The following is a 14,143-nucleotide window of genomic DNA, read 5'->3' on the forward strand; positions in this document are numbered from 1 at the left end:
AAATCTAAAACTTAACATTTAGAAATAATTCAGACCCTTAGGGAAATGGGGGGAAAGGCAGTCTTGAGGATAAGAGACAATATTATACGTGCGGATACCCAAGTGATGCTAAGATTATATCATGGGACATAGGTTCTGGGGAGATTCCCCCCAAAAGTGTTTCTGTTGATTCTCCTTGCACATTTAAAAACACCAAACCAACCTTTAAAAAAATCTTGTGAGTAAGCTGGTCCAATCAGATGTTGCATCAAGTGATCATGGAGACTTGCCTGTTAAAATGTAGCTGTGCATCATACAGTTAACAAAAAAACCCCTCTTTTGTTATGCTAATAGCAAGCTGGCCCAATCAGATGCTGCCTCTGAACATAAAGCCAATGTGAGCTTTATGGCAAAAGGGACTGAGACTCAATGCCCTCCAGTCTCCAGGAGAAGGAAGAGAAGACTATAGTGGGGATTATAACTTTAATAGATACTACTGCCATTTATTATGGGCCTGCCAACATATACTGATATGAGCAATTGCGTAAATTTTTGGTAGGACCAAGAATCCAAATAGGTGATTATTCAGAGTTTTGTCTCTTAAAAGTAATATACTGAATTTGATTTACTATTGATGCCTCATGTACGGCCTCATTCTGAAATTACTGTTGTTTGTTCACAGAACATAACAGATTGAACAGATTAAAGAACTCCTTTCTACAACAACAAAATCTTCATAATACAATGTCTTTGCCAGCTTTACAATGATTAGGAATGACTGGGCAACTATCTACTACTGGCTAAGCAACATTCATTGGAATATCTGGTCTTTAAGCCACAAAATTTGAATGTGGAACCTTGGTCAAATCTAAACAGTGTGATGTTGAAATGAGATGAGGCTCCGAAATGGAACTGTGGCCACTGCATTGATTTTCATCACATCTTTCCTCAGTTTATCATGGTATACAGCATGGCAGAATGGAAAAGGTAAGTCATGTCTTTTATGAAAAGAGAGGGGGGAAGGGAAACCAGTATAAATACATTTGAAAAGTTCCTCTTAGATGTTTAGATTAAAAGAAGGACCATAATGACATTTTTTTTCAGAGAACAGGGCTACTTAAAGTTCAGGCTCATCAGAAAATACAGTAAAGGTACAGTACTTGCTTGGATCTAAAAATATGAAATCTAAAATGTAAATTTAGAAGGAAATAGTCTCCTTGCAAATCCATAGCTTAGGGCTGTGATGGCAAACCTTTTTTGGCTGCTGTGCCAAAAGCGGGGGGAGCACAGGGGGGTTGTGCGCCGGCGTGCCACACCCATAATGCTATGCTTGTGACCCCCCCCAGCATGTGTATGCGTGTGATGAGTAACAAACTCCCCCCTGCTTTTGCCATGTTTTTTTGCCCTCCCCAGGCTCCAGAGGCTTTCTAGGGGCCTGGGGAGGACGAAAACAGCCTCCCCCACCCTTCGGAGACCTCAGGATCATCCCTGAAGCCCCTGGAGGGCGAAAAATGGATCTACAGGGAACCCAGAAATTCGGGAATGGATAGGTTTTGCTAGAAAATAATAGTGCAATTACTTATTGTCTTTTTCATTGTAATATTTTTTTTGGAAATGATTTTGTTTCTTTCAAGTTTTATCAATTCCAGAATTTAGCCATATTGCATATTTGACAAGTTAAATTTTATGTTAAATATCTAAACTGGATGGATGGATACAAAAACAGAAAAATCAAGAGATTGCAAACTGTGCCTTTTTATTAATGGTTATCACTCTTACTTTATTTCTCTTTAATGTTACAATTTTCAGAAAGTAGGAAATCTCTTTTGACCAATGTAAGGGATGTCAAATATCTTTGCTTTCCCTACACTGCAGTATAAAGGAAGAAAAAAATAATCTCTCTGACCATTTTTCAGTTAGCTGAAAATTCATAGGAGACATATCAAGGGAAGGCTGGTTGCCATTGGTGACATTGTTTCAGGAGTCTTGTTTCAATTTTTTTCATTATGGTTTACCACCTAACCTTGTGTAACAAGCAAGCCCCACTGAGTTCAAGGTTATTTCTAAACAAATGTATATAGGACTGCAGCTTTCATTCATCTTCCTGTGTTTCCTACTGTAGAAGAATGCTATTTCTTCTGAAAGTACTATGTTAAATGCTTGAAAGTGAATAGCCTTTTTCTTAAACTTTGTTGGATGTGAATAGAACTGTGAAAGACGTAGGGCTCACTGATTTTTATTGTACGGTAAATTTTAGATTAAGCCAGGCTTCCCACACTGTGTGTCTGAATTATAGAGAGAAAGGGAGGGAGGAAATGTATCACACTTCTTCAATCAGAGCATTCAAATTAGGAACATATTGTATCACTCTCTCAGGAGTAACTGGGAGAGATGCTTTCCTTTCCACAAAACTGGGTCCCTAAAAAAATGGTTTAACTCACAAAGACAAATATAACAAATATTACCTGCCCTCCTATAAACCCACCTTGCTTCAGAAAATACCATATTTCCCCTGTCAACAGATAGTCCTCAGGTTATGACCACTTCTTCAATGTCCAAAGTTACAATAGCACTACACAAGTGGTACTTATGACCCAGGGACGTGCAGTCACTAGAGGCAAGGGAGGCGGAGCCTCACCAGTCTCCTCAGGAAAAAGAAAGAAATTTAAATATATTTTTTTAAATAATTAAAGCCAAGATAGTTGCTACCAGATTCCAGGTCACAGTGGCTTGGTGTCTGCTTAGTGTTAACCAAAGCAGGAGGCGAGAGAACTTGGGGCCTCTTTTCCATAAGGAATTTTTCGCCTTCTAAAAGTTAATAAAGAGTTAAAAGGCAAAGAAGTTCAGATGGAAAAGAGGCACTAATTCTCCCGCCTCCTGATTTGGAAGCAGCCAATCGTGTCTTCTTGAGCACGCTTACGTTGGGCGGGGCGTGCTTCAGAGGAGAGAGGAGTGGGCGAGAAGGAGGAGGCTGCCTCTTTGCTGCAGACCTGGGCGCTTGGCGGCTCCCATGATGCAAAGTGCCCCACCATTCCCGATGCTGCCGCCCGCTGCCCCGGCCTGCTTCTCCAGGCTCCGCCTCTGGGGGAAGGCTGGGTGAGAAGCGGAGCGAAGCTTCTCTGGGGCCTCCCAGCGCTGCCCAGAGGCTCTTGCAGGAGCACGTGTCAGCAGCCGGCGGCCTGGAGTGGCCCCGGCTGTGAGACAAGGGGGCACTTAAAGCAGCCGCTGCCGCCGCCGCCACCCCCTCCTTTGCCCGGCAGGGCAGTGGTGGTGGCAGCGGCAGTGGCTACTTTAAGTGCTCCCTTGTCTCACAGCCGGGGCCACTCCAGGCCGCCGGCCACTGACACGTGCTCCTGCAAGAGCCTCTGGGCAGCGCCGGGAGGCCGCAGAGAAGCTTCGCTCCGTTTTTCACTCAGCCTTCCCCCAGAGGCGATCCGGGATTTCCAGTGGCGGAGCTTGGAGAAGCAGCGGACGCAGGCCGGGACAGCGGGGGGGGCAGCGGGGCACTTTGCATCGCGGGAGCCACCAAGCGCCTTTGCTGCAGACCCGGGCGCTTGGTTGCTCCCGCGATGCAAATTCCCCCCCCGCCGAGGCCGACCGCTGCCCTGCTGAGCCTCACCAGGTATCAACCTCACCGCACCTCACTGTTATGACCAGCCCTTGAAGTTTTGACCATTGCTGCATGTTCCCAATTGCTGTTGAAACCAAATGTTACCTGTAGCTTTATTCTTTTTTTTGGGGGGGGGGCTTATAAGGACATTTGGAAGGCACCGAGTTCAGTATCTGTAATAAAATCTAAGGACTCTACTTGGTTTTCATAGATATTCTTGGCAATAAAATATTGGCGACTAGAGTTTATAAGTATGGCAGCCTCCTCTTTATTTCCTTTTAAATTAACAGATGTTTTAAATGGGGCAAAAAGCATGGTGAAAATAAAGATTTGCAGTTACTATTAATTGCATGCACCTTTCTCCTTTGTTAGAGATCTCAGTGGATTATACAGATAGTTCTCTATTTGCAACTGCAATTGAGCCCAACATTTCTATTGTTAAACACAGGAAAGTTGTTATGTGAATTTCTATTCTTCCACAGTTGTTAAGGGAATCACTACAGTTAAGTTAGTAATATGGTTATGAATTTTGTTGTGGATCCGGTTTCCCCACTGATTTTGCTTGTCAGACAGTCGCAAAAGATGATCACATGACTTTAAATACTACAACCAAAATGTGACCCTGGGGGATTCTGCAACAGTTGTAAGTATGAAAAACTTATGTAAGTTGTTGTCTGTAAGCCGCCCAGAGTCCCCTGGGAGTGAGTGGCATACAAGTACCAATAAACTTCAAACTTTTCATAAAACTTATGTAAGTAAGTCACTTTTTTTCAGTGATGTTGTATCTTCAAATGGCCACTAAATGAATGGTTGTAAATCGAGGACTACCTATATAGAATTCCCTTCAACTTCCACCCTAGTCTTCTGATCCAAATCTTACTCCTTAGCCATGATAACATTACTGCTATATTACACCAGGCTGTGTGAGCACTTTGTCTTGAAAAGCATAACTAACTAGAACCAATGTATAGAAATGTATTGAAGAGAGAGCTCCGTTAAAAAAATTTTTTTTTTAACTTTTTAAAATCTTTATGCATTTTCAGGTTTGTGGGGGGGTGTCTACTTTTTATTTTTGCATATATCTATTAGACTAAAGGCAATGCAGACAAAACAAATCCCACAGATAGGAATTGTTTAAAAATAAATGTCCTTGATGTCTAGCAGACCTTTCTTAAGTTTTAGTAGGCAGAAGGAAGAGAAAATTTGTTTTAGTCTGAATGGTTTTTTTGACAGAATAACTACATAATATATTAGATATACTGGTAGTATGTCTTTATATTTCAAAATACATGGTTCATTTTCATCATGCAAGTAAGGAAATATACATTTTAGACATCAGTGCTCTACTACCAAATTCCCCAACATTTCTGGCTTTGCAGCAGTGGTGGGTTTTAATTTTTTTTACTAACAGTTCTGTGGGTGTGGCTTGGTGGGCATGGCAGGGGAAGAATACTGTAAAATCTCCATTCCCTCCCGATCAGCTGGGACTCGGGAGGCAGAGAATAGATGGAGGCGGGACCAGTCAGAGGTGGTATTTACCGGTTCTCCGAACTACTAACAATTTCCCCTACTGGTTCTCCAGAACTGGTCAGAACCTGCTGAATACCACCTCTGCTTTGTGGACTGGCCAGGGGAGGGGAGGAATAGAGGGAATAATTCTGTGTGAGTGATGGGCATGCATGCCTGCCACTCACACAAATGGAGTGTTCACATGTATTTTGCCTGCTACTCACACAAGTGGGGATGTGCTCAGGTGCACATTCAACTGCCACTTCTATAGACCGGTTCCGAACAGCTCAAGGCCTGGTAGTGGGCTACAACCCGGGGATTAGGGACTTCTGTTCTAGTATACTGATCAACTGTTATGGGATGAGATATATACCAATAAAGACCAACCAGCCAATTTATAGTGAAGCACACATGCTTTTGGGAAAGTTCTATATATTACTGGCAAAGCAAACTTTTATTCCGGTAAATGAAAAATATACATAGCCAATATGTTCAAAAGTATTTCACATAGTATAATAGGTAAAATATAATACTATCGATGTAATATGTTGAATATGTCTAATATTCTAAGAACTATATTCTTCTATTCGCTATGCAATATAATGTGATGTGCTTTTTGAAATGATTACCTTTCTGAAACCTGCTGAGTTACAAGTTAGTGACTACACACTTATTATGCTAGGTAAAATTATTGTTGTGGTAATCTCATATAGCACGGGTCACTACATTGAGTGACAATTTTAACTACAAAATGTATTACACAGAGTATGTGCCACAACTGAGAAAACCATATGGCCCATATCCCTCTTGGGTCAACTTCGAACTGAACCTAGCCGATGCCATCTTTTTGTTCCTCAGTTGCCACACAGAGAGGGAAGCGGGGGAAGGAGGTTGGAGTCCATTATTAGACACAACAAAGAGCTTTCTCTGGAGATCCAAGGTCGTCTCTACTGGCAACAAATAAGGTTGGAGAAGGAGTGCCTGAAGAGCCTTCCAATTAACCCAATTGTTGAAAGTGACCTGTGACACTTGGGGATGGGGTAATTTCCTAGTTTAATTATACTGAAACCACAGGAAAGATTTAGATTTGGTTTTCCATTGAAGCTGTGCCGATATGATGTACTCAATAAATAAGACCTTTGAGAAAGAGCCAACTGTCAAGAGTTCTGATTTGCTTGGGTTTGTTAGTCAGAGCCTTGACATCTTGCTCATAACAGGGTTCGATCTTAAGCATCTATCTAGATGATGTAATAGGATGGACAGAATTGTTTTTTTTTAAACAAGGCTTCCCATAAGATAGCACAGTGTGGTATCCTATAGAGTTGTATGGATTATAACCAGAACTTTGAATTGGGCCTAGAAGTCTATTCCAGACTATAAAATAAGTGTTACTTTGCAATGGTGGCCCCTGTCTGCCAGACGTTGTAGCTTCTGGGTTGTCTTCAAAGTTGATTCCAAATGTATTCATTGCAGTAAAATTCACAATTCCGTTGTAAGTTATAACTGGCACATCATCTAACGCTGCACAAAGGCTACATTGACAACACTGTTATGGACTTGCTCCTTCACAGAAGAGTGACTCCATCCAGAGTCACAGCTATAACTAATATTTCAGGGAGGTCTAAATGTTTATGGATGAGCAGCAATTCTGACTTGCTGGGATTTAGCCTGAGCTTGTTTCTTCCCATTCAGCATGCGACACTCTTGAAGCACCAGTTTGGCAGCAGAAATATAGTACATAACTGAACATCATCACACATTGATGATACCTCATTCAGATCCATCCAGTGGTTTCTTTCAATAGTTTCACATAGATGCTAAATAACATAGTGTCCCATATTTGAATAATTGTGCTAGGTAACTATTCCCCTATGATTATGAAGAGTGGAGCCTCTATAAAATGGTCCTCTGACCATTTGAGTAGGATAGCATAAGAGCCACAGTGGTGTGGTGGTTAGAGTGTAGTACTGCAGACTACTTCTGCTGATCACCGGCTGCCAGCAGTTTGGCTGTTTGGCAGATCGAATCTCACCAGGCTCAAGGTTGACCCATCCTTCCATCCTTCCGAGGTGCGTAAAATGAGGACTGAGATTGTTGGGGGCAAGATACTGACTCTGTAAACTGCTTAGAGAGGGCTGTAAAGCACTGTGAAGTGGTATATAAGTCTAAGTGCTATTGCTATTGTGAAATGCACTCTCTTTTTAAAACCTTTCCTAGATGATGAGCAGGTGTAATTTGAAGAGATTAATTATCTAATTTGAAATCTTCGATTTTCCTTGAGAAACTCATTGAAAACTTTGTATTCTTTTGTGAGGATAGGCTGGATGGATATATAAAGAGCAAAAGAGGCTAAACTGTTTGACGTAGAAAAACAACCTGTGTGTTATTTTTAGTTAATGGCCTTCCCACATAACATTTTCAGTGCTACAAATCAGTATATGTTATATATATATATTCTACAGATCCTTATTTTAAGGTATATTTGAGTACAAGTAAACAAATATGAGTTGTCCAAGAAAAATAGCTCATTCATTAAGTTTGATTGCTTCTGTTATGCAACTGGTAACAAACAACACAACTATCCCATATAATAGCTGTGACAACAACTTTCTGCCATAGTATAGGTAGTTCTCAACTTACAATCATTCATTTAGTGACTGTTTGAAGTTACAATGGTACTGAAAAAGTAACATGACTGTTTTTCAAATTTACGACCATTGCAGCATCCCCTAGTCATGTGATCAAAATTCAGACACTTGGCAACTGACTCATATTTATAACAGTCCCAAAGTCATTGCATGCTATAACTTCCTCCTCATGACATTATACTTCAAAAAGTATATAATGATAAGTCTTCTATGACCACAGCCTCCATATTTTGTAGAGTACTGAATGTTGCATTGTATGGTGTTATCTGACTTACGTGTAGGATGTGGCAAGGAAAGTTTATACTACTTATGTAAGAAGAGGAAATCACACTTGCCAATTTTCTACAGGTATTGTGAAACTGAGGTTATGAAATTGACTAGATTGGATTCTCTGGTTAGATCAGATTGCAAGTTATACTAAGGGAACATTGGAATGATAGAAGATGTATCTGATTCCCAATTCCTGAAAGCAGAAAGCATTGTTTCATGACACACACACATACAAACCTATAGCAGGTGATGCATGAAGAAAGAATTATTCACACCTCTGCACCTCCATAGACAAGAAATTGAACTCCAACAAATCAGCAACTTGAGCCGAGAGTTTTTATTGATTTTGTTGGATTCCTATTTGGGAAGCCCTGATGTTTCTTCTTCATACTTGCTCTCTAACCAGTCTGCAGGAAAGTGAGGGGGAAGCTGATAGTGTCTGCAGCATTGACTCAATCAATGTCTGTTTTCATGTGGATTGTGATGTCACATACAGTACATGCCCAGGAGGAGTAATATATGTGCTGTCATATTGCAATACTCTTCATTTCATTGGGCAAATGGGGTGGGCTCCTGGAGATGTCACTCTTTCTAAGTGTAGGAGTTGTTGGACATACTTGCCGTGTGTCTAGTGAGCAGCAATTGTATTTTGGAAAATGATTATTACCATAGTAGCTTAAAAGGGGCTTTGTGATAGATTCTGCCATCTCTGAGGGAGACTGGCAGTTTAGAAATAAGAAATATAAACAAATAAGAAACAAACTTTCCATGTCTTTTCTTTGTTGCTACTTTGGACTGCCCCAGTTCTATTGAATAATTCCCAAGTAATTTGGAGCCAAGGAGATTACTTTGGAGAAACTATGCAGAAATGGTTATAAAACAAAAGGATGAAAAGCATGAGAAAGCAGCTCATGCTGTCTCAGCACTCATTGATAGGGTAGAAGAAGGAGAAAATGAAAAACATGAACTCTATTTTAGTCAAAGATCAAATTGATTGAGTCATCTTTTAAGATTATGTTATTATAATCTAGATCAATGAATAATGGTTCCAGTCAAATGTATGGAGTCTATTTCCTGACCTGATCTGGGATGTGGTAAATTGGCCACAGGAGCTTCCTCAAGTGAAGTTCTTTGGTTTTTCTCCCATCGGTTATAGAAATCAGATCAATAAATAAAGTGCTTCTTGTGCTGAGATCCAATGGTGCATGTACACTGATTGATTATGTACCATCAAGTTGTGTCAACTCTTACCGACCACATAATTTTCCTCCACAAACTACATGATTATATGTATATGTGCACATGATATCTATATAAAATTATAGATATTTGCTTTTAAAAATAAACCGTCTGCATTGATTAGTGCTATTGATTATTGTGTTAATCTCCAGAAAACTGAGATACTGTATGTGAGCAAGCACTTTCCTGTTTAATGGTTTGTCCCAGAAGTTAACGTATTTCAGATGGGGAAGTCTTTTTTTTTCCAGCCTCATCAGACTCCATGAGCCAAAATTATAATACTATTAAAATTTTATTAAAAGGGTTTGCCTCTAGAATTTTTCAATGTTTGGATTTTTTTTGGGAAATTTTAATTTAATTAATTTGGGGTGATTGTGGATATTGTTTTAGAGGGAAACTGGCACTATGTGCTGGCCTCACATTAGAACTCACCCATAATTTTACAGGCATTAAATGTCTGTAGTTCATGAGCAATGTATTTCAGTTGTAATATGAGATATGCTCTTAATATAAACTACTTTTCCGCTTGTCAAGATAAAATATATTTTCTTGATAAGTGGGAAAGTAGTTTAGTTGATAGATTAAATCACTGAACAACCATAATGATAAAACAACTGGATAAAAAGGCACAGCTTTTTAAAATAAATCCATATTGTATTTCCTTGAGAGAAAGAAGAAATGGAAATCTATTTTCAACATCCTAAAAGATTAAGAGCCTTTAGGGGACTTTTTGATCGTCACCGTTTGAACAATCTACTTCTCAGTTTAGTCTTGAAAAAAAAAAGGACCTTGATTGGCACTTTGTTTCCCCATTTATATTGTCTTCGGCTTGTTTGTGTATTTATATCCCATCTCCTAATCTTGCTGTACCACTCCAGAGAGTTAATGCAGTTTGAGTTAAAATCAATAAAAAACTTGAATAATTAATAGAAACTATAATAATAGAACAAAAATAAAGTTGAAGTCCACCTACCTTGAAGTGGCCGAGGTTGAAAAACAATGATTTAGATGATAGTCACTTTGATGGAGGGGTTAAGGACAAGGAGTTAGAAACCAAGAGAAACACAAAACCAGCTAGATGACGTAGGAAGAAGGCAATGGCAAATTACTTCCAAAACAAGTAACTGTCAAGAAAACTGCCAGGACGTGTCAGGAGTTGACTCAAAGGCAGTAGTGGGATTCAACCAGTTCACACCTATTTGCTAGAACCCGTTGTTAACTTTCTAAGCAGTTCGGAGAACCGGTTGTTGGAAGAAATCATTACATTTTAACTTTTTTAATTCCTCAAGGTGCTCTGGCATCCTGCCTGATTTGTAACTATGGGTTGCAGTTATTTCTAATCTAATGATTGGTATTTAGGGAAGGTTTTTGCAAGCAAATAAGCTTTTTGAATTTTTGTGCAGGTAATCCTTGACTTACAACAGTTCATTTAGTGACCATTCAAAGTTACAATGGCACTGAAAAAAGTGACATGACCGTTTTTCACACTTATGACCGTTGCAACATCCCCACTGTCATGAGAGGCCAGATGAGAAGAAGCATCTCTCTATGTGAGTTATGCCGAGTTGGCAGTGCCCACCCAGTCACATGCCCACCCAGCCATGTCTACTCAGCTGGTCATTAGGGCAGAGAACCAGTTGTTAAAGTATTTGAATCTCACCACTGCTCAAAGGGATATATGTGCACACACACACAAATAAACTGGGGGAGTGGGGAACATTACTGATGTTTAAAGTAGCCTTTTCACCATCTAAAACTCCAACTTCCCCCAAAATACACCCTGGCTGAACAGGGCAAAGATGGATATATTTTTAGAAGCTTGGGATTTATTTAATTTTTAGAGGCCAAGGTTGGTGAGGTGGTGATGGTAGAAGAATTGAATTTTTCTTTTTTAAAGTGTTGTTTGTAATTTTGAACCTTTTTAGTCGTATTTTTTAGGATTTATTCTCTAGTATATTTGTAGGTTTTGCCCCACAATGTTTTGAAAGAGTACTATAATGCTTGGCAATTGTGACACTATTATTTGGTTAATCAGATGGGTGCAACTGCAGAAAGCTGGATCTGAGAGTTGTAGATTTCCCAACGCAGAATTATGGGTTGAAGAGAGACTGGCAAAATGGAAGCAAAGTGAGATAAGGTTTTAATACGTAAAGAAAATGGTCATAGAAAACTAAAACAAAAATTAATATAATTTTGCATCCAGAAAGTGCCTAAGCCACGTAGAGTTCCCCTAACAATAGCTGACTGTGGAGAGGGATTTTAGTGACTGACAGCTTTGTAATGTTTTAAGCATAATGTAGAGCAACATATGTAGTTTATGGAGTCACAGGATGGAATAGTTTATCAGTGTCATAAAAAACATAAGAATAGGAACAATACTTCTTCACTAATTTTGATGCTAATATTAACAGCTGCCTGGAGTTGCCTCTAGATAAAATGGGTGGCCCAGAATACAGCACACAAATCAAATAAAATCAATCAATTAATAAAAATAAAAGTTAATGTTATTTCCATACAATAGTGCAAAATCATAGAATAGTCTGTGATATCTGCTGGGGGCACATGGAGAGAGTGGCTTATCCACACAAGTAATTTATAGCATCATGCAGCCATCACTAGAGTGAAACATCACCAGTGTTGTTAGCTTTTATATCCCTGCAGCAATGCTGGATGATAGTATAAATCACAAGTGTAAATAGTCTTTAGGTCAGTGTGATCTGATGTGTTTACAAGGAATGAATGAATGATTCATTGATATATACACACACATAGCATTCTACATTAGTATTAGTAGCAGTGAGATGGCTGAGGTGTCCTATGAAGCCACTAGTTGTCCCAAATACTTTGAAATGTTGAAATAACTTTATCTTTATCATATATCTGAAATGTTCCATTGGAACAGGACTATTGCTACTGTGAATACATTTTTCTCTGTCAGTTATGAATATATGCCAAAATGGACCTTAAGCCTCAGGAAATCTTGGTACATTTTCCATTGTCAGGCACGAGTGAGCAGCAAATCAAACACTCTATTTGGTACAACATCCCTTCTTTAATGTAAGCTGGCACTTACAAGAGAATCCAGGATTATATTGACATTTTTTAGAAATATAAAACCAAAGAATGCTTGGCTAGTCAATGCATGTGTTTAAGTGTCTATTGTAGAAAATATTGTGAAACAAAACTAAAGAAGTTTTGAAGTGCATGCAGAATTAAATAATTTTATATGAAATAAACCAGTTGAAATATATTTAACTCCTGACATGCTCTGGAATAGACATCGATTTTTACCATCTCTTGAAAAATTCCTTGAGACAAAGGTAGCTTTGGATATCTATGATGTACTTCTCTTCAATCCATGAATCCATATGTGTTTTTCTTTAAATGTTAAATGTTCTTAATATCTATGGGGAACATCTGATATAAATATAAAATATTGAGTATTTTAAAATAATTCATTTTAATTGGATACTACAAAATGGATTGTAATAAAAGCAGAATATTGTCATTAGACTAGTTATAACTAGTCTTTATATTTTTTAAAGGAAAAATACACATGGAACTTTTATTCATCTTTATAAGCAACTCAGTGATGATGGCAAACAAAACATGCACAGATCATCATCATAGTTGCAGATGGCCAGTAAGCAAGGACTATCTGCATGTTGTTCTAGTGATCTTGAAATATTTCCCAGGTACCAGCTTATTAGTATTTGGAGAGAAATTAGGAGGGGGAAAAAATCTATGAAGTACATGTTCAGAATGCCTATGAGATAACAGTAGAGTCATATATTGTGTGAACTTCAATGCACTTTCTGAATGCTAAACCCACAAAATACAAACATTTCCTCCTTATAGCAAAGAAAAGCCCCAAGTTGCATGATCTCTTAGAAGGTTCAAAGGATTGTCTAGGACAGAAGACATTAATTTTTGACTATTGAAATCTTTTGGCAGTTAAAATGGAAATGAATTGTTTTTGTAATAAACTATTTGACCCTTCAAAACATGATACCAAACAAGAAACTCTGCTGCTTGTGAGTCACTTCAGTAACTTTTTTTAGAAGTAACAAAATGGATATGAAACTATTTAACCATTACATGACCAATGTATGCTTCCTGATATTTTCTCCTTTAATTAAAATCTAGTACATGTGTAATAACTGTATCCTTACTTCATTCAAGTTCACAATCTTTGCTGGGCTTCAGTTTTGATTAATTTTAGAATTGAAGAACCTAGAAGGAGATATTTTTTTTTCATTGTTGTTAGTTGCAAAGTCATATCTGACCCATTGCGATACCAGGGACAACATTCCTCCAGGCCTTCCTGTCCTCTACCCCACCCCCCCGGAGTCCATTTAAGCTCATGCCTACTGCTTTGGTGACTCCATCCAGCCATCTCACTTTCTGTTCTCCCTTTCTTCTTTTGCCCTCAATCTTTCCCAGCATTAGGCTCTTCTCCAGTGAGTCCTTTTTCTCATTAGGTGGTCAAAGTATTTGAGTTTCATCTTCAGGATCTGGCCTTCTAAAGAACAATCAGGGTTGGTCTCTAAGACTGACCAGTTTGTTCACCTTGCATTCCAAGGGACTCGCAGGAGTCTCCTGCAGCACCATAGTTCAAAGGCCTCAATTATTTGGCGCTCAGCCTTTTTTGCATTAGTGAAATGAAATTACAGCAAAAAGACTAAGCCTATGGGGTGAAGTGTTGGTGGTTTCAAGTATCTTCTCTCCCAGAAGTCTTACAAACACTCAAAATTTAAACACTGTATCCTACCTTGGTGTAATGACTTGATAGTTCTACTGCTACTACCTGTCTTCCAGGAGGATGCCTTACAGTACCTGCTGCCATACTTACTATGTTCGGTGAGACAAATAGGGCCTCTATATCCTG

The 14,143-nt window shown here is 38.9% G+C and overlaps 1 protein-coding gene across 4 annotated transcripts in view; it reads left to right on the top strand.

Moving 5' to 3' along the window:
* Positions 1–14,143, top strand: part of MGAT4A (alpha-1,3-mannosyl-glycoprotein 4-beta-N-acetylglucosaminyltransferase A) — a 69,256-nt gene that overhangs the window by 7,529 nt on the left and 47,584 nt on the right. For all 4 annotated transcript variants that reach the window (XM_087726532.1, XM_087726533.1, XM_087726530.1 and 1 more), the window contains one exon: positions 662–966. In XM_087726532.1, the coding sequence (XP_087582658.1) occupies positions 873–966 (94 nt within the window). In that variant the 5' untranslated portion in view covers positions 662–872. The remainder of the gene's footprint in view (positions 1–661; positions 967–14,143) is intronic.

The sequence above is a fragment of the Thamnophis sirtalis genome, unplaced genomic scaffold (assembly GCF_051295495.1).
Source record: "Thamnophis sirtalis isolate CommonGarterSnake01/CBP01778 unplaced genomic scaffold, rThaSir2_p1.2 scaffold_12, whole genome shotgun sequence".
In the NCBI taxonomy this organism is placed as follows: domain Eukaryota; kingdom Metazoa; phylum Chordata; class Lepidosauria; order Squamata; family Natricidae; genus Thamnophis; species Thamnophis sirtalis.